This window comes from Trachypithecus francoisi, unplaced genomic scaffold, assembly GCF_009764315.1.
Source record: "Trachypithecus francoisi isolate TF-2019V2 unplaced genomic scaffold, Tfra_2.0 Lachesis_group3, whole genome shotgun sequence".
Lineage (NCBI taxonomy): Eukaryota > Metazoa > Chordata > Mammalia > Primates > Cercopithecidae > Trachypithecus > Trachypithecus francoisi.
In genome coordinates, this window is record NW_022681468.1 from 67936731 (window position 1) to 67957833 (window position 21103).

General features: G+C 39.5%; 1 protein-coding gene across 1 annotated transcript in view; it reads right to left on the reverse strand.

The window, feature by feature from the left end:
* Nucleotides 1-19721, reverse strand: part of TTC6 (tetratricopeptide repeat domain 6) — a 147651-nt gene extending 127930 nt beyond the window's left edge. The window contains exons 1-2 of the mRNA XM_033190834.1: nucleotides 18929-19721; nucleotides 5349-6302 (exon numbers count right to left, since the gene is read on the reverse strand). Coding sequence (XP_033046725.1) covers nucleotides 5349-6287 — 939 coding nt within the window. The 5' untranslated portion in view covers nucleotides 6288-6302; nucleotides 18929-19721. The remainder of the gene's footprint in view (nucleotides 1-5348; nucleotides 6303-18928) is intronic.
* Between the last annotated feature and the right edge of the window lie 1382 nt (nucleotides 19722-21103).

Sequence of the window (21103 nt, forward strand, 5' to 3'; positions counted from 1 at the left end):
GGCATCATGCTACCTGACTTCAAACTATACTACAAGGCTACAGTAACCAAAACAGCATGGTACTAGTACCAAAATAGGTATATAGACCAATGGAACAGAACAGAGGCCTCAGAAATAACACCACACATCTACAACCATCTGACCTTTGACAAACCTGACAAAAGCAATGGAAAAAGGATTTCCTATTTAATAAATGGGGCTGGGAAAACTGGCTAGCCATATGCAGAAAACTGAAACTGGACTCCTTCCTTACACCTCACACAAAAATTAACTCAAGATGGATTAAAGGCTTAAACATAAAACCAAAAACTATAAAAACCCTGGAAGAAAACCTAGGCAATACCATTCAGGACATAGGCATTGGCAAAGACTTCATGATTAAAACACCAAAAGCAATGGCAACAAAAGTCAAAATTGACAGTTGGAATCTAATTACACTAAAAAGCTTCTGCACAGCAAAACAAACTATCATCAGAATGAACAGGCAACCTACAGAATCGGAGAAAATTTTTGTATTCTATCCATCTTACAAAGGGCTAATATCCAGAATCTACAAGGACCTTAAATAAATTTACATGAAAAAAACAACCCCATCAAAAAGTGGGTGAAGGATATGAACAGACAGTTCTCAAAAGAAGACATTTATGTGGCCAACAAACATATGAAAAAAAGCTCATCATCACTGGTCATTAGAGAAATGCAAATCAAAACCATGATGAGATACCATCTCAAGCCAGTTAGAAGGACAATCATTAAAATGTCAGGAAACAGGCCAGGCACAGTGGTTCAAGGCTTTCATCCCAGCACTTTGGAAGGCCAAAGTGGGCGGATCACCTGAGTTCGAGAGTTCAAGACTAGCCTGATCAACATGGTAAAATCCTGTCTCTACTAAAAACCGGGTGTGGTGGCACATGCCTGCAATTCCAGCTACTCGGGGGGCTGAGGCAAGAGAATTGCTTAAACCCGGGAGGTGGAGGTTGCAATGAGCTGAGATCACACCATTGCACTCCAGCCTGGGCAACAAGAGCAAAACTCCATCTCAAAACAAAACAAAGCAAAACAAAAAGTCAGGAATCAACAGATGCTGGAGAGGATGTGGAGAAATAGGAATGCTTTTACACTGTTGGTGGGAGTGTAAATTAGTTCAACCATTGTGGAAGACAGTGTGGCAATTCCTCAAGGATCTAGAACTAGAAATACCATTTGACCCAGTGATCCCATTACTGGGTATATACCCAAAAGATTATAAATCCTTCTACTATAAAGACACATGCACATGTATGTTTATTGCAGCACTATTCACAATAGCAAATACTTGGAACCAACCCAAATGCCCATCAGTGATAGACTGGATAAAGAAAATGTGGCACATATACACCATGGAATACTATGCAGCCATAAAAAAAGGATGAGTTTGTGTCCTTTGCAGAGACATGGATGAAACTGGAAACCATCATTCTCAGCAAACTAACACAGGAACAGAAAACCAAACACCGCATGTTCTCATAAGTGGGAGTTGAACAATGAGAACACATGGACAAGGGAAAGGGACATCACACACCGGGGCCTTCCTGCTAAGTGAAACTAACTATGAACCCTGAACATTATATATAAAACAAATATCAGAAGACTCCAAAACGTGAATAGAAGACAGCACATCTAGGGACTTTGGGACACAAGGAATGACCTGGTGGTGAATTCTCTGACTTTTCTTTTTTCCTAATTTCTCCCAGACTTGTAGCTAAAGAAGCTAGTAACATACGTAGGAATGCCAATGGTTACAACTAGAACAAGCTGCAACAAAAGCCTGCTCTTTAGCCAAAGGATCAGGAAGAAGAGAGAAAAAGGATATCTATTTCATCTTCCCTGAGGCAAACATAAGCATAAGTTTTATGACATAACATTTTTGTAGACTGTATATTATTTGCTTATAGGAGACTTGGACTATGAATTCTCTCTTATCTAGGTCACATTAAGCCATTTTCCTTTTGAGTTGTATGATCAAAAACAACTATGCATGACAGAAGCAAGGACCACCTGGATACTTCATCCTCCAATTAACATCTAGAAAGTGGTCTGTGAATCCCAGCCTCATGTAATTAGAATATATCTTTGTGACTGATACTATTGAATGTCTTAGCAAAACAAACAAACATACATAACATTTCTACTGCCAAGGTATATGCATACTGTTGCATATACCTTGGTTCTTGATTGGATAAAAGAGGATGGCACGACTTTGCTCCCGCCTCAAGGGCTCATCTGGCAACATCTGGAGACATTTTTTATTGTTATGACTTCGAAGGTGCTGCTAGTATCTAGTGTGCAGAAGCCATGGATCCCTTGAAACATCCTACAATTCAGAGGACAGCCACCCTCAATGAAAAATTAAGTGGCCCAAAATGTCAAGAGTGCCAATGTTGAGAAATCCTGGTTTAGATGTCTGACATTTGACAGCTAAGTTTAACCCTCCATATTCTTTGCAACTCCAGGCCCACGTAACTATGGACCTCCAAGTGCTGCATGTGGAATGTCCTTTAACAAGTTCTCAACAAAGACAGTCCAGCCTGCCAAGATCATCTTACCTCTCAGCTTCCCTCTAGGGATTGCTATGTGGCTGCAAGTTATGATTTCTAAAGGGAAGAATCATGTTCCTTGTTTTTCCTGGAAAGAACATCATTAACATAAGCCCCAAACATTTAAAACAAACATTCTTATTCTAATCTTAAGAATTTTTTCAAATCGTAATTTGGATACCACTTTTACACTTGCATACTTACATTTTTTTTTTTTTTTTTTTTTTTTTTACAAAGTCTCGCTGTTGTGTCCCAGGCTGGAGTGCAGTGACACGATCTTGGCTCACCGCAACCTCCACCTCCCAGGTTCATGCGATTCTCCTGCCTCAACCTCCCAAGTAGCTGGGATTACAGGAGCCTGCCACCACGCTCAGCTAATTTTTCATTTTTAGTAGAGATGGGGTTTCACCATGTTGGCCAAGCTGGTCTTGAACTCCTGACCTCAGGTGATCCACCCGCCTCAACCTCCCAAAGTGCTGGGATTACAGGCGTGAGCCACGGCGCTGGGCCCATACTTGCATTCTTATTACTGTCTCTCACCTACCACCCACTGCCATTTCAACAAATTCCCCATTGTACGTTTTTCACCCTAATAAAACTTCTGAACCCACTTTTACTTTAAGAAATGCAAGTTCTATCTTCTGGAATTGTTGTGGGGTGGGGGTGTCAAAAATTTTAAAGCCAAGAACAAAATCCAGGCTGCACTCAAAAAATCAAGATAATGAGAGGCAGGGATGGGACTGAGACACCTGATACTGTCCAAGATACACTTTATTCTAATGCTCCATGATCCATGCCGCTCTCCTACATAAAACAATATGTAGGATAAACGCCATAAAAAGAATACACAAGGGGGGCCAGGCGCAGTGGCTCACGCCTGTAATCCTAGCACTTTGGGAGGCCGAGGTGGGCAGATCACGAGGTCAGGAGATCGAGACCATCCTGGCTAACACAGTGAAACCCTGTCTCTACTAAAAATACAAAAAAATTAGCCAGCCGTAGTGGCAGGTGCCTGCAGTCCCAGCTTCTTGGGAGGCTGAGGCAGGAGAATGGCGTGAACCCGGGAGGCGGAGCTTGCAGCGAGGGGAGATCGTGTCACTTCACTCCAGCCTGGGCAACAGAGCACAACTCTGTCAAAAAAAAAAAAAAAGAATACACAAGAGGAATTAACACTTCTGGTAGAAGAGCCGAATACACTGCAATGTTCATTATTCATTTAATAGTCTCTCTTCATATATCCCTAAGTCCATTTGAGCCCGCCAAAATACAATCTTTCTTATGGGACACTGCTCTGAGGTACAACTTTCCTCAACTGTACGGGACCTCTGGGCCAGTTTCTAATACCATCCCCTCTTCATGTCAAGTACCTTAACTATGTCTTAGAGCATGGGGCCTATGTCAGAAGAAGGGGCGCTGAGGCCTCTCTTCTCTTTGCTAAGGCTCTTCATTGGGCATCCCTGATTTCTTATTAGATTCACAGAAAATCTAACTAGAAATACCCATTTTGAAATTGCCTGAGCAGTCAACCCTGATCTTGTTCCGTAACAATGGGGAGCTGTGAGTCTCACCTCAGAACATTTGTCATACTCTGCCCACAAACATTAGGCCAAAGGCAACACCAGAGACTCTTGCTCATACCTGTTTTTGCTTCCCTTTATGGTCACATTCCTTAAATCACAGCCAAGAGTGTATTCTGGGGCTGAAACAATTTTAAAGACATAATGCAGTAGCAGTATTCTGTGTACTAATAAGATATTTGTAGCTGCAGCCAAGAACAGTAACAGAATCTTGTTGCTCTGTCATTCTCAAAAAAGACTGTGTCTCATATTTTTCTTTCTTTCTTTGTTTCTTTGGGTTTGGGGATCAAGTTCCCTTGTTACTACTTTTGCTGTCAATGTCCCTGCCACAGCAAAGTCTGTATAATGGACAAAATACCTTAAACTTAAATATGACCCTATCTAGCTTAGCTTCCTACCAAGGACAAGTCATAGTGAATCAGTGGGCTGTCCCGGGCATGGTTCCAGCTCAGTGTCTCGGATGAGACTGCCTGGGGTGGAATCCCAGCTCTGCCATGCATTAGCTCCAGAACACTGTGCCAATCTTTTTTAACTTCACTAAAGCTAGAAGGCCTCCATGTCAGACAGGACTTTTATTAGTATCTATTGACCTGATAGGGTTGTCATGGGGACAAAAATGCATGTATAGTGTGTCAGTTTGGCACACAAGAAGCACTTACAAATCTCTATGATTGGGAAGACCTAGAAAATATTTTTTAAAATGTTTCAAGAGAATGATTTTCACTGAAAATACAGAATTCTTATAAATTGTAATATGCTGATCTTCTTACAATATAAATGCACTTTTACTTTAATTTACTACTAATAATATTAAACTGTAACAGAAAAAAAGAGTTTTTCACATAAAATGCCTGTTCCTTTAATACTAAATAATCACAAAACCTTTGAAGGGTAAGGCTACTTAGTGACCTATTACTGAAGTCTTCAGCTAATGTTCTCCAAATCAGTTTTTGGGATCATCGCTCAGCTTCCTTCACTTTGAAAAGAGGATACACTTCCTAGACAGAAAATTCAAAAATTCAAATGGAAAATTCAAACAAAATGCAAAGAAGTTGAATAACACCCCAGTGTTTTTGTGTTATAATACATGACACCCTATGCACTGAAATAGTATCCATAATAAACTACTCTTACATATGTAATGTACCCCAAATTGCATTTGGGAGAAATATTACTCTGGTTTTGGTTCACCTACTTCCATTCTAATATCGTAGTTCTGGCCAAGGATGCTCCGTATGAGCTCTTTGATGGTCCGGTCGGAGGCCAACTGGGCCTCGGACTGCAGCGAGGCGATGATCTCTTCCATGGACGTGGGGATCACGCGGGCGGGCAGCAGTGCCTGCCAGGCGGCCTCCCGGGCGTCGCTGGGCGGCCAGCTCTCCTGTTCTCCCTGGGCTCCTAACTCCGCCGCTTCCCGCGCCTCGCGGGCCCGGCTGTCGCTCACGAAGTGGGTGCGGATCCTCACTTTCCTCCGCCCGCTGCTGGCATCCGTGTAACCATCCTCTGCGGAGACGGAGCTGACCTTCCTCTCGTTGGCCATGCAGGGCCCTGAGAGAGGAGCTACCTCCTGGCTCTCCTCGCGCCCCCTGCCCAGGTCGAGGACCGGCCTGGGGGCCGCGTGCCGCGAGCTCCCCAATACCCTGCATGCTCTACGCTTCATGGGCGGCTCTGGCGGTGGCAGCAGGACCACGGGTCTGGCCGTGCCGAACCCCGAGGCGATGACTGGTGGCTTTTTCAGGGCCTGATGCCGTAGGAACGCTGAGCTCCGCAAGTAAAAGTCCCGGGGGCGAAACGACCAGGTCTTGCCTGGACCCGCCGCCTCACGCAGGCCCGAGGGACACGGCGCGCCTCCGAGTACCTCCTGCAGGAGGGCGGCCGCGGACATCGCAGGGCCTTTAGCCGGAGGGGACCCTCTCGACGTCTGGGCTGCGGCGCAGGAAACGCGCGCGGGGCGGGCCGCGCCGGGGGCATAGAGGCTGTGGACTGGGCTTTCATCTACAGCCGGCTTGGAGGCCAACTTCTGCTTGAATCGGAGAAAATCCTTTTTGGTTTCCTGCCGAACCTTCTCAAGCTCTTTAAACATGTAAGATTCCTCTTTGTATTTCAGGCCAAAGTGCCTCGGGATCGTGGACATCTTGACAAATTTGACCTGTAAAGTAAGCCCCCAAAACAATCATATGTGTGGTGTGCGTATATACATAAATATAAAACAAAACTGGAATAAAATTCCAGCTCAGCAAAGCTTCTCATAATAGAACCTCACTGTGCTCCCTGAGGCACAAGTGGATAATATTATCATGTAATTTTATATCCACCTATTGGCCCTTTCACAAGAACCATGAAAAACCTCTAAAGCAGTGGTTTTTTTCGGTGGAAGTTTCCCAAACCTCTATTGGATTTCTTTTAACATTTCTTTAAACTCTAATGTAATGTTCCACTTCCAGGCAAGTAGTATCATACTAAGCATAGCTTAGAAAATCCCCAGGACCCCTGCTACAACAGAATGAAGGCCACAAACTGTGGCCTGGGGCCTGGATCATTCAGCCCGTATTGTTCAGAGTATTTCAACAATTTTTTCTTTTTTTGAGACAAGATCTCGTTCTGTTGCCCAAGTGGCTGGAGTGCAGTGGCATGATCATGGCTTAGTGCAGCCTCGGCCTCCTGGGCTCAAGCGATCCTCCCACCTCAGCCTCCTGAGTAGCTGCGATCAAATGTGGTACACCACATCCAGCTAATACTTTGTTTGTAGAGATTCCGTCTCTTTGTGTTTCCCAGGCTGGTCTCTAACTCCTGGGCTCACACCATCCTCCCACCTCAGCCTTCCAAAGTGTTGAAATTACAGGCGTGAGCAACCATTCTGGCTTACTTCCACAATCTTAATTCATAGCCAACGATTTTAAATCGGAAGATTTTCATATACCAATTCAGATTTGCAGTTTCTCAGAAAAAAAGAAAAATGAAGGGTCTGTCAGTGCAAGGGCCAAATTCCAGCTCGTGTGGCTAGACAGCTGTTTCCCCTTCCCTCTCCAGCTGGTCCCAGGTGTCCCCTTCCTTACCCAGCTCACTTCCTCAAAGTGTCATCTAAGCCACAGCAGCATGTAGGAAGGGAATGGGAGAAACCTCAGGATGGGCTGCAGCTAGATTATGAGGCCTTCAGTGCTACTCTCTGTACTTTTTCTGTGAGCTACTGGAAACCACTCTAAATTTTTAGCAGAAAAGTAACTTGATATATTGAGTAGAAAAAGGAATAAAGCCTGGAAGGACAAGTAAGAATCTGATAGCTGGAGCCTGAGTCTGGCCTTAATAATGAAGCAGAGTAAAAATAGAGACAAAGCCAGGTAAAACTGACAGGACCTGGCCAATGATTAGGAATAAATGGGAGCAATGAAAACTCCTTCAAAAAATAGGGACTTTGAGTCAGTTTAATGAAGTCTTAGTCATAATATTCACTGAACTGTACACTTGAAAATGTTTAAGAGGGCCGGGCGCAGTGGCTCAAGCCTGTAATCCCAGCACTTTGGGAGGCCGAGACGGGCGGATCACGAGGTCAGGAGATCGAGACCATCCTGGCTAACATGGTGAAACCCTGTCTCTACTAAAAAATACAAAAAACTAGCCAGGCCAGGTGGCAGGTGCCTGTACTCCCAGCTACTCGGGAGGCTGAGGCAGGAGAATGGCGTAAACCCTGGAGGCGGAGCTTGCAGTGAGCTGAGATCCGGCCACTGCACTCCAGCCTGGGCGACAGAGCGAGACTCCGTCTCAAAAAAAAAAAAATGTTTAAGAGGACAAATTTTGTTATGTGGATTTTAACTACAATTTTAAAAAATTCTGTTATTCAGCAGGGCCAGCTAGCTATGATCATAAGTACATTTTGAAATCTTAAAAGATCATTACCCAAAGCCAGGCTAGCAGTAAATATAAACAGGGGACGAATGGTAGGTTCTGTGGCATACTTACCTGTGTGAGGCGGCAGGGGCAAGAGCAATCAGAGAGTTAGAAAAATGAAGAGGACAGTGTTCCACAGAACACACCAAGAAGAGCATTTCAAGAAATCAGGGTAAAACAATGAAAGTAAAACAAAATACAATGAACTAGAAGAATAATAAGTCTTTAGAGAACACCCAAGGTCAAGTTTCTTTGAAAATAAATAAAAGAGTAAGGCAGAAATACCTCTGGAATGTCATCATTATTTCCAGATATGATTATCTACTGAAAACACCCACACTAGAACTCTAATAGGATTCTGCAAGGGATTTGAATTTAAAATATATATAATATATATTATTAATTTATATATAAATATATATTATAATATGTAATATATATCAATATATAAATATATATTATAATATGTAATATATATTTATATATAAATATATATTATAATATGTAATATATATTTATATATAAATATATATTATAATATGTAATATATATTATATATAAATATAATATATAATATATGATAATATATAATATATAAATTATATATATTATCTATTATATATTATATGTAATATATATTAGCTGGTTACTTTGCTCGCTAGTTGATGCAGTTTCTTCCTAGCATCGATGGACTTTACATTTTGACATGTTTTTGCAATGGCTGGTAACTGTTGTTCCTTTCCATGTTTAGTGCTTCCTTCAAGATCTCTTGTAGGGCAGGCCTGGTGGTGACAAAATCTCTAAGCATTTGCTTGTCTGTAAATAATTTCATTTCTCCTTCACTTATGAAACTTAGTTTGGCTGGATACGAAATTCTGGGTTGAAAATTCTTTTCTTTAAGAATGTTGAATATTGGCCCCCACTCTCTTCTGGCTTGGAGAGTTTCTGCCGAGAGATCTGCTGTTAGTCTCATGGGTTTCCCTTTGTGTGTAACCGGATCTTTCTCTCTGGCTGCCCTTAACATTTTTTCCTTCATTTCAGCTTTGGTGAATCTGACAATTATATGTCTTCGAGTTGCTCTTCTCGAAGAGTAGCTTTGTGGCGTTCTCTGTATTTCCTGAATGTGAATGTTGGCCTGCCCTACTAGGTTGGGGAAGTTCTCCTGGATGATATCCTAGAGAACTTCCATCCTTATATCCTTATATCCTTACACCCTTATATTATACATAATATATATTATATATTTTAAATTCAAATCCCTTGCAGAATATATTGTCATATATAATTACATATATTATTTATATATAATAAATTTATTATATATTATATATTATATAGTTAATATATATAATTTTTATGTGTGATATTATATATAATATATAATTTACATATATTTGCATATATTATATATTATATTTAATTTATATATATTACATATAATTTATAATATTATATATTAATAATATATATTATTGTATATAATATAATATATATATTACATATAATTTACATATTTATATATTATATATTATATATTATATATAATATATATTATATATATCCCCCAATAATTTCTTTATATCAAAATGGTCCCATCAAAAACATAATGGACTTTAGCCTGGGCAACGGATGTAAAACAATGTTTTTACTATAATGGTAAAATTCCATTTGTAATATTTTTAAAGTAAGTATCTGGCCATCAACCTAACAAAAACATGTACTGAAACTACATGATTAAAATTTTTAAATTTTACTGAAGGATATTGAAGAAAGATTCAACTAAATAGGAAGTTAATGTTCCTTGATGGAAAGACCAAATATTTTAATTATATGAGGGCTTCCCAAAATACTGTATTGGTTTCATGCCAATGCAAAACTCTGAAAATGATATTTTGAACTTTGAAAGGTAATTCTGAATTCATTTGAAATAATAAACAGGCTGGATTAGACAAAAAAAAGAAAGGAAAACAGAAATGAGGCAGCACTTCTTGCTCAATGAAGAGCAACCAGATAAATAAAAGGTTTATAGATACAAGAATTAGAATTGGAAAATTCCTGCTAAAATCAATAGCTACACTGAGAAAGTGAGAAAAAGGACGAAATATAATATTAGTTATATTATAAAGGCAGCATTAAATTGATGATAAAATAATTTTTCAATAAATTGTGCTGAGACTACTACACAGCTATTTGGTGCAATTTTTTGGTGTATTTCATGACAGGTACCCAAATAAATCCATATGGACTTAAAACTTAAATGTGGAAAATATATTTTTATTTTACTTTGCATTTTTATCACTTATCTACATTTCTTAGTTGGACTCATATCAATTCATGAAATAATTATCTTTACAATTGTAATTATTCATTTATCATGATGTTTGATAGTATGAAGAAAATCTCCTGTTTATCCTCCAAACATAGTCTTATTGCTTGTAATTGAAGACCCCGCTACATGAAGAGCTCATCATATCTGGGAATCAATAGGCTTTCTTTCTTTACCTAGCTCCACCACTGACTAGACCTTGGACAATTCAATTCTATCCATACGAAGGGTTCATATTAAATAGTGAAAATTATCTGTTGCCAGTTTTCCAGACCATAGGATATGAACAATAGAAATTATTTCTAAAGCCCTTAAGAAAGTTTCCCTACTTTAAAAAATGCTGTATAATCGCACCCCCTCCCCCAGCATTTTGGCTGTTATTGTTTGCACAGGTGGCAATATGTTCATATCAACACTATCTGCATTTCTTCCTGCAAAAGGTTGAAAGGTAGTAACTGGAACAGAGCACAGACCAGAAGTACATTAGTACCTGATGAGAATCTGACTTGACTCTCCCACTCACACTTCCCTTTTATTTCTTAGTTCCTGCTTTCTCACTTCTCCCAGGCCTTTTGTTTGCTATTGAAGTTCAACAACTGTTCATTGTTTAACACTTCTTAGTACATTCCCATGAGTTCTTAACAGGAAAGTTGCTCTTTCTATCTAAAATTAAACCAACAGGAAATAAAACTTCTGAATTCAACAGGAACTTCTATTGTGCATTCAAGATGAGTGGTATACCAGTGCTTCATGGGCCAGTCCATCAAAGCTAAGTGCCTTTATTCCCCTACCCACTCCTACAACACAAAATACATAAAATGACTTTTAAACATTCATTCTTGTGAGAAAATAGCATGTTCTCTTTTTCAAAGGAGCAATTTACTAAGAGAGACTAGTTCTATCTTGGAGATACCAAGGGAAAAAATAATGTAGTTGTCTCTGAAGGAGAAAGTATTCATCTACATGATGTGTCAAATAGGCAGCTCACAAACCAGGCTGATTATATTTACCCTACCCTTTAAAATGGGACAGACTGCTCTTAAAAATCTGTCTATGCCTTTTCCTTTCTCTTCTGCCAGGAGGTTCAAGGCCTGAGCAGTGAAGTAGTCAGAAGGGTCAAGAGCCAGCCTTTTCTTCTCTCTCACAAGGCCAGGTCAGCCATCAGAAGAAAGTTCTCCAGCCAAAAATGGCTACAGACTCAGGCAGGGCTGCCCACTTGAATTCTCTAGACCATTGCAGGTTGCTCTCTTGTTCTTGCAGTTGTGTCTATTTCTCCTATTGGAACAGAAAATCCAAAACTTTGCTCTAGACTATAACTAAAGTCGAAATAAATGGAGCAGATTACCACATGACTTGGTTCCAAGCTACACAAACCCACCTCACAAAGGGAAAGCAGTCTGCATATGTTAGGCCTAACTCATCAGAGTATTACATTAGGAATGGGCCCAGAAAGTAATATGGATTACCTGACCTTGACCTCTTCCTATATGTAGTCAGGGGACCACACTGAGAAGGATAACCTATTAAGAACAAGATTTGGGTTTTCCTAGGTCCATAATCAAATATCATCTCAATTGACATACTTCCTAAACTTCAGGCCAATGTCAATTTCCAATGCACAGTACTAAAGTTCCAAAAGAAACTTCTTAGCCCAAGGACAATCTACCTCATTTAGTGAAATCTTCAGCCTTGCAAGGAAAACAAAAATATTCTGAAAACAATACCTCCTTTTGAAATATCAGTGGGAGAAATGAGATCTGTTTGTGCCCTCATTGTCATTTACAAGAAAAGCCTCAAAAGAAATATATAAACATATTAATTTTGCTAAAAGAATGGGAAAACTGATTTATTTCTATTTTTCTGCACTTTCTATACTTGTTTTGCTGCCTTTAATCCTGTTAATATCAATAATAGTAAAAACCACTTACATGTGCTCATTTAAAAGGATATAGAAAATAGAAAAAATGCTATTTTTCAGGCTCAGAAGAGATTTCTCTCTAAGCTATTCAAAAGCTCACAGAATTTCAATAACTATAAAACCTCAGCCCTTTATAACAGTCACCTAGAATATGCCTATATCCCTTGTGGATGTATACTTACATTCAAAAATACATACATATATAAATACATAACAGCTAATGAAACAACAAAATACTCCCCTGCTTTTTTCTTCTCCCCATTTTCTATCTTCCCTTCTTGGACTCCCTTTAATTGCTTAAAAAGCCAAAATTTAAAAACAAAATGTGGCCAGGTACAGTGGCTCATCTTGTAATCCCAGCTCTTTGGGAGGCCAAGAAGGGAGAATCACTTGAGCCCAGGAGTTCAAGACCAGAGAAGGCAACATAGGGAGACCCCATCTCTACAAAAAATAAAAGATTAACCAGGCATGGTGGCACATGCCTCTGGTCCCAGTTAGACAGGAGGCTGAGGTAGAAGGATTGCTTGAGCCCATGAGGTCAAAGCTGCAGTGAGCCATCATTGTGCCACTGCACTCCAGCCTGGGTGACAAAGACTGTCTTAAATAAAAATTTTTAAAGAGTAAATAAAAATAAAACGATGTGTGTGTGTGTGTGTGTGTGTGTGTGTTTAATGGTCATCGTACTTCTGTCATGTTAAAATGTTGCCTGCTCTCAGTTTCAAAAGCAATTTGTTGAAGAGCCATAGATGCATCTTTTTTTTTTTTTTTTCTTTCTGAGATGGAGTATCACTCTGTCACCCAGGCTGGAGTGCAGTGTTGAGATGGAGTATCACTCTGTGGCCCAGGCTGGAGTGCAGTGGCGTGATCTCGGCTCACTACAAGCTCTGCCTCCTGGGTTCACGCCACTCTCCTATCTCAGCCTCCTGAGTATCTGGGACTACAGGGAGCTGCTACCATGCCTGGCTAATTCACAGATGCATCTTTACAGACTAATTCCTCACAACAACATATAAAGTCTGGACAAAATTTTTTTTATTGACCTAAGAATTCTTCAGAGTAAATAAAACAGGAAGATCGTGGAGGAAAGTCAACATTTGTGTAAACTGGCCTGGAGAGAAGTTTCTGGTTTATTGTGGTTTTTCTTCAAACACAGTCCATAACTGCAGAATGGCATAGTGCAAGTGTCAAAAACATTGATAGGAAGCCCTTCATTATTCTAGCCATAAGAATCAGGGAAAGGAGCCCAGACAACAAACATCACTGAGAACTGAGAGAGAAATTCTGGAGGGAATAGACCCAGAGAAGATAATCCCCAAATTCTTCTAAACCCCACATATCTCCAACTGACCTTTGATTCATATATATGCAAGACAAACTCAAAGTAGCACAGCAAAGGCTTAAAGAGCTGAACTGAACCACCAACTACAGAGTAAGACAGGTCTTACAGTGAGTTTAACTGACTGGTGAAATACCTGCTAAATGGGAAACAACAACATTCTTCAGAAAGGATATGACAGAACCTAGACTCTACTTGACAAAACATTCACAATGTCTAGGATATAGTCCAAAAATACTTGGCATGAAAAGACTTGGGAAAATTGACTAATTCTCAGAGGTAAAGATGATAAACAGATCCCAGTCCAGAAATGACTCAGGTGTTGAGATTATTAGAAAAGGACTTAAATTAAAGTAACTCTCATAACTATGCCCAATCAAGTAAAGGAAAATATACTAGAGATTAATAAAAAGAAAAAGAAAATTGAACAGATCCCATTCCAGAAATGACTCAGATGTTGAGATTATTAGAAAAGGACATTAAAGCAACCATTATAACTATGCTCAATGAAGTAAAGGAAAATATGCTAGAGATTAATAAAAAGAAAATCTTGGCAGAGAAATTAAAAAAATAAAAACAGAAATTTTATACCTGAAAATATATTTTCAAAAAAAATTGATTAGGAAAATGGAGATATCAGAGAAAAGAGTAACTGAGTTTAAAGATAAATGCACAGAAATTATCCATTATAAGAAAAGAGAAAAAAGAAAGCCTGAGATACCTGTAAGGATAATACCAAAACCACTAACATTCAGACAATTAGAATCCCAAGGAAAAAGGAGAATGATTGCTCCACTGCACTCTAGCATCCTGAGTGACAAAGAGAGAATCTGTCTCAAAAAATAAAAAATAATTATGTTTGAGAACTTCCTAAATTTGAAGAAAGACAAATTTATAAATTCAAGAAGCTCAGTGAAACTCAATCACAATAAATGTAAAGAAAATCATATGTAAGGCAATAAAAAACAAATTCAAAGACAAAATTCAAAAGCAGACAGAGAGAAACAACACGTTGTTGACAGGAAAACAATAATTCAAAGACCATGAACTTCTCATCAGACACCCCTAAGAACAGAAGACAGGGAAACAGGATTTGTAACATGCTAAAAGATTTTTTTTTAACTGTCAACCCAGAGTAGGTGCAGTGGCTCATGCCTGTAATCCCAACACTTTGGGAGGCCCAGGCAGCAGATCTCTTGAGGTCAGGAGTTTGAGACAAGCCTGGCCAACATGGTGAAACTCCATCTCTACTAAAAATACAAATATTAGCTGGGCATGGTGCTGGGCACCTGTAATCCCAGTTGCTTGGGAGGCTGAAGCAAGAACACTTCTTGAACCCAGAAGGCAAAGGCTGTAGTAAGCCAAAATTGTGCCACTGTACTCCAGCCTGGGCAACACAGCAAGACTCTGTCTCAATAAATAAATAAATAAATTGATTAATTTAAACTGTCAACCAAGTATTCTATATCTAGCATGCATATTCTTTTTTAAAAGGTAAACAAAATAAAGACATATTCAGATAAAACAAAAAATCTAAGAGAATTACTCACCAGCCAATAGAAATTACAAGAAATGCTAAAGAATGGTCTTCAGGCAGAAGAGAAATGATACCAGAAGGAAATTTAAATCTTTAAAAATGAATGAAGATGACAAATGTCAAATGTCTAAGTACATGAAGTTACTTTTTTTCTCTTAAGTTTAAAAATAATATATAAAAAGTATAATATTGTGTTGTGGAATGTTTATGTAAGTAGGTGCAGTACATACGACAAGAACCAAAAAGACAAGACTGGGATAGGCATGGGCAAAAGAACTATATGGTTGTACAGTTTCTGCATTTTATGTGAACTAGTTCAATATTAACTCTAAGTAGACTTTGAAATGTTAAGGATGGGTATTGTAATTACTAGAGAAACCATTTTTAAAGTAATGCAAAGAAGTGCAACTAAAAAGCCAACAGGTAAGTAAACTGAAAACAAAAGATATTATTAAATCATAGGATATATTTTAGACTGAATAATAATGAAAACACAACATATCAGAATGTGTGGGGTGTAGCTGAAGCAGTGTTTAGAAGGAAACTTATACCCTAAATGATGAAATCAAAAAGAAAGGTCTAAAATCAATAACCTAAAGTTCCACATTAAGAATCTAGGAAAAGAAGAATAACGTATACTCAAAGTAATGGAAAGAAATAATAAATATAAGGATATAAATCAATCACATGGAAAACAAAAAAAGAATTGAGAAAATTAACTAAGTCAAGAGTTGGTTCTTTTAAAATTTCAACAAAATTTAAAAACCCATCTGACTAGACTGTTTAAGAGAACAAAAATCACCAATATCAGGAATGAAAGAGAGGATTTCACTACAGAACCTAAAGATACTAAAGGACAATTTTTAAAATGTGATAAGCAACACTACACCAACAACATCTAACAATTTAGATGAAATGGGCAATTCTGAAAATTACAACTTAACAAAATTAACACAAGAAACAGGAAATCTGAATAGCTCTATATTTTTAAAAAATTTTATCTGTTATCAAAAAATCTTACCACAAGGACAATTCCAGCCCTGGATGGTTCTCTCAAATACTCAAGAAAGAAATAACACCCATCTTACATACATTTATTTCAGCAAATAGAGGAGGAAGGAAAATTTATTTTATGATACCTACATAACCATAATACTAAACCTGACAAAGGCTTTTTTAAAAGAAAGAACATTACATACTAATATTCCTTATGAGCATACATGCAAAAATCATTAACAAAATATTAGCAAATCAAATCCAAAAATATATTTTTGAAAAGGATACATTTTGACCAAATAGATTTATCCAAGGGTTGAAAAATTGATTTAAGTATCTTGATTTATTATATTTATTTGAAAATCAATATAATTCACTATATTAACAGAGTACATGAAAACAATATGATTATTTTGGTAGTGAAAAAAATATTTGAAATAATTCAACAACCATTCAGGATAAAAATAAATTAGTAGCTTTAGGCAAACTATGAATCATAGGGAATGTCCCCAATCTAATTAAGAAAATCTACAAAAACTTTACAGCAACATTATATTTATGCTTTCCTCCTAAAGTTGGAAACAAGGAAAAAATGTCTCACTCTTTTCATGCATATCCAACATCATACTGAAGGTCTTAGCCATTGCAATATGGCAAGATAAAGAAATAAAAGTAATAAAGATTGAAAAGGAAAAGGTTAAAGTGTCCCTATTTGCAGATAACATAATTTTTAGGGTAAAAATCCTGAGGAATCTACAAAAATCTATATGGACTAATGAGTGAAAATATAAAGGTTGCACAATACACAGCAACATACAAAATCAGTTCCATGTTTATATAGTAGCAGGAAACAACTGGAAAATATTTTTTAAATTCCACTTACACTAGTGCCTCCAGAAAACATAACATATAGGAATCAATGTAACAAAAAATGCCCAAAATCTCTACACTGAAAATTACAAAACATTATTTACGGAAATTAAAGATCTACATAAATGATCCATAAATGATCTACATAAATGATCCATACAGGTCCATAGATTGGAAAACTCAATATTCTTAAAATCACAATTCTCCCAAATAGATCTATAGAGTCAATGCAATCCCAATAAAAAATACAGCAGGGTTTTAAGTAGAAATTACAAGCCAAATCTAAAATGTATACATAAATTCAAATGACTTAAAATCACCAATGTGATTTTTAAAAAGAAAAGGCTGGAGGACTTGCACTATCCAATTTCAAAACCTACTACAGTAAGCTACAGTAATCAAGGAAAAGGTCATGGCAAATCATTAGGAAAGGGGCAACCTAGCAAGACAAAAAGTTTTTAGACAATAACTGTGTTACTCCAGCTAAATACTGCAGAAAAAACTGTGGCCCCACTCCCACCCCACCCATCAAGCCTGGATGGGGAGCCTGTATTTCTGATATAATTTGCATATTTGTCCACACTCAAATCTTATGTCAAATTATAATCCTCAGTGCTGCAGGTGGGGCCTGGCGGGAGGTGTTTGGGCCATGGTAGGATCCCCTATGGCTTGGTGCTCTCTTTGCAATAGTGAGAGAGCTCTTGCAAGATCTGGCCATTGAAAAATGTGTGGCCCCTCTCCGCCACTCTCTCTTGCTCCTGCTTTCATCCTGTGAAGTGGCTGCTCCCGCTTTGCCTTCCACCATGATTTTTAGCTTCCTGAGGCCTCCCCAGAAGGTGTTGCCAGAGCTGTGCATCCCGTAGAACCTATAGAACCATGAGCCAATTAAACCTCTTTTCTTTATAAATTACCAAGTCTCTGTTTTTTTAAATTGTATTAAATATTTTATTTTTATTATTATACTTTAAGTTCTGGGATACATGCGCAGGATTGTTACATAGGTATGTAAGTGCGATGGTGGTTTGCTGCACCCATCAACCTGTCATCTGCATTAGGTATTTCTCCTAATCACACAGCAGATATGTGACTGGTTGCAGGATGTGGGCTAAAAGCAGGGATGAAGAGCAAAGACGGCAGAAGAATGAAAATGTTCAGTTATATTGATTGCAGGAAATGTTTCAAAGGTGTATGCATCTGTCAAAACTCGTACCTTGTACATTGTACAACTGTTCATTTGTGCAGTTTACTGAATATAAATTATGCCTCTATAAAGTTGTAGATAAGAAAAAAGCAATTTGTTCAACTTTGAGATTTGCATGTTAAAAAAAAAAAAAACTATTGATCTCCTTTATATTTCTGCAACAGTAGTTTGCAATAGTTCCATTGTGGATCTGTGGGCTTCAATGCCAGCAATCCTGGCATTAAGCCCATAGTGTCTCACCGTCCATCAAGGAGTTAGAGCCAAACTCAGGAAACTGCTCTCTATTCTGAAACTACACACATTGACCCTAGTGGGAGCAGTCACCTAATGGTGGTTAAGGTTTACTCAAAACAAGCTGCCCTATAAAGGGACAGCAGAGGTCAGGTAGATGGAAATTAAAGTACCTCCACTGTGACCTTTCACCTCCCGAAGTCTCTTTGAATCCCCCTCTTTCTCCTTCCTAGCCTCTTTTTCTCCTGTCCCCACAGCCCGGTCTGGCGTCGTGCACCTACCTCTCCCTTCCACCAGGTTCTCAATCCTCCCAGCTCCTCTTCATCCCGTGCGCATTCTCCCACGAAAGGCAGCCCAAACTTTTCCAGCCCCAGTGCCCCAGCCCCTTCTACCCTGATTTCTGCCGGGGTGAACCTGCCACAACGGATTAGCGACGCGGAACAGAGGGGACAACCGCTCCGCCCAAACAACGCACCTCTCCTTCGCAAAGCGCCCGCACGAAGTCACCGCGCCCCAGGCCGCGTCCTCCTCTCACCCAGCCTCGATGGCGCCTCAGCTCCCATTCAGGTGGCGGTGAGATTGGCCCCGCCGCTCGGCCAGTGTCCAACAGGCCCTTCCGGTGCCGAGGGGCCGGGAGGGCTCGACTGGCTCCACAGAAGAAAGGACGCGTTCCGTCGCCCAGCAACTAGCCGCGCGCCCTCCCCGGCCCCGCCTCTCCCGCGCCTCAGCCCCGTAGGAGCCCACAGCACCGTGGCGCCCACCTCAAGTGCACCCGCCTTGCGGGACTCGCTCCAGGGCAGCCTCGGACTTGGACCCCAAACCCAGGCCTCACTTCTCCGGGCGCTAAAAGACACTGCTCCGGAAGAGCGTCCTGGACTGAAGCCGCCTGGATTGGCAACTTTTGCGGAACTTAACCAACTGCTTACTTAACACTCTTGCTCTTTCTACGTTTTAAAGAATAATACTGGACCCCGAGACTTAAACCGTCAGCTTTGGGGAGCAACACAGATGAATGTCTCACAAACATAATGTTGAGCGAAGAAGCCGGACACCGAGGGGTACATACTGTATGATTTCATCACACAAAGTTCAAAAACTGCGGTGCTTATGAACGTAGGCTCAGCTGGTATATTACAAATAAACAGAAGAAAGTAATAACCATAGAAGTCCAGAGAGTAGCCATCTTGGGAGTGGGACGGTGATGGTGAGTGGGCAGGCAGTACCAGGGCAGTCGGGATGCTAGCAACATTCTACTTTTTAACCTTGGTGATGGCTTCTCAGATTTTCTCTTTGTGATAAACCATTGTTTTCTATTGTGTTCATTTTCTTGTGTAATATCTCACCATTTTTTAAAAGCTCAAAAAGAAAAAGAAAAACCAATTAGATAATATCGTGTAGATGAATGTGCTTTGCTCAGTACACTTAGCAGGCCCGCACATGTGTATTTTCTATTCCTCTATACCAACCCTTCTCTCCAAATTCAGGCAACTAAAAAATGATGTGGGAGAATGGCAGATAAAATGTACTGGAGTTTGTTGTCATGAATAGTCAAAATAAGAAATAAACGTTCTAGAGATCCTCCATAAGATCTGTGCTGGAAGAGGGCAACGTGTTTCCCAGAAGTCCAAGATAAAAGTCTTGTGCTGCCGAGGCGGGCGGATCACAAGGTCAGGAGATCGAGACCATGGTGAAACCCCGTCTCTACTAAAATACAAAAAATTAGCCGGGCGCGGTGGCGGGCGCCTGTAGTCCCAGCTACTCAGGAGGCTGAGGCAAGAGAATGGCGTGAACCCGGGAGGCGGAGCTTGCAGTGAACCGAGATCGCGCCACTGCACTCCTGCCTGGGCGACAGAGCGAGACTCCGTCTCAAAAAAAAAAAAAAAAAAAAAAAAAAAGTCTTGTGCTGCACAGTTCCCTAGAGAGGGGCCTCTGAACAGCCTTGCTTTGGAGACTGATGCATCCTCAGGCCTCCAGAAGGAAGCTCCTGCTCTAGAGACAGACAAAGCCAGGGTGGGACACACAGCTTTACCATGTGGGCCAGTTGCTTTTCCTCTCTGGGTTTCTGCATGTTCGTCTGTAAAATGGAGATCATAATCCAACTTCTAAGGTCTGTTATTTCACTCCCTAACACAATGTGTTCAAAAATGGTTGCTGAATGCTCTCAAGATGAGAAGCATTTTACAGAAGAAGATCTGCCAACCCTGCGATTTTACTGCATTTACATCACATCTCACTGCCCTGTGTGGACTCTATATGGGCAGCGCCTTCAGGCCACGAGTAAATTACTTTTCCCTGCTAATCAAAATAGTAAGCAAGCAGCCAAAGTGCTTGTGAAGTGACTAATTGTTCATGGTACCATCGTGAAAAGTGCACAAAAATAATATACATGCCATTTTCCTAAACTGAAAAAAAATTCAAATTAATATAACCTTGAAACATGTCTATCATATAGTCAGGAAACAATTTAAATGACAAATAAATATTGTTCATTAATAATTTATGTAATCAAAAAACAGTAACTAAGGACACAGGTATCCATATCATAGGATAATACAATCCATGAGCTAGGTAGTATTACCATCTTCATTGTTCAGATAAGAGATTGTACGGGTGAATTAAAGAATTCACCTGAGGTCCCCTAGCTAGTAAT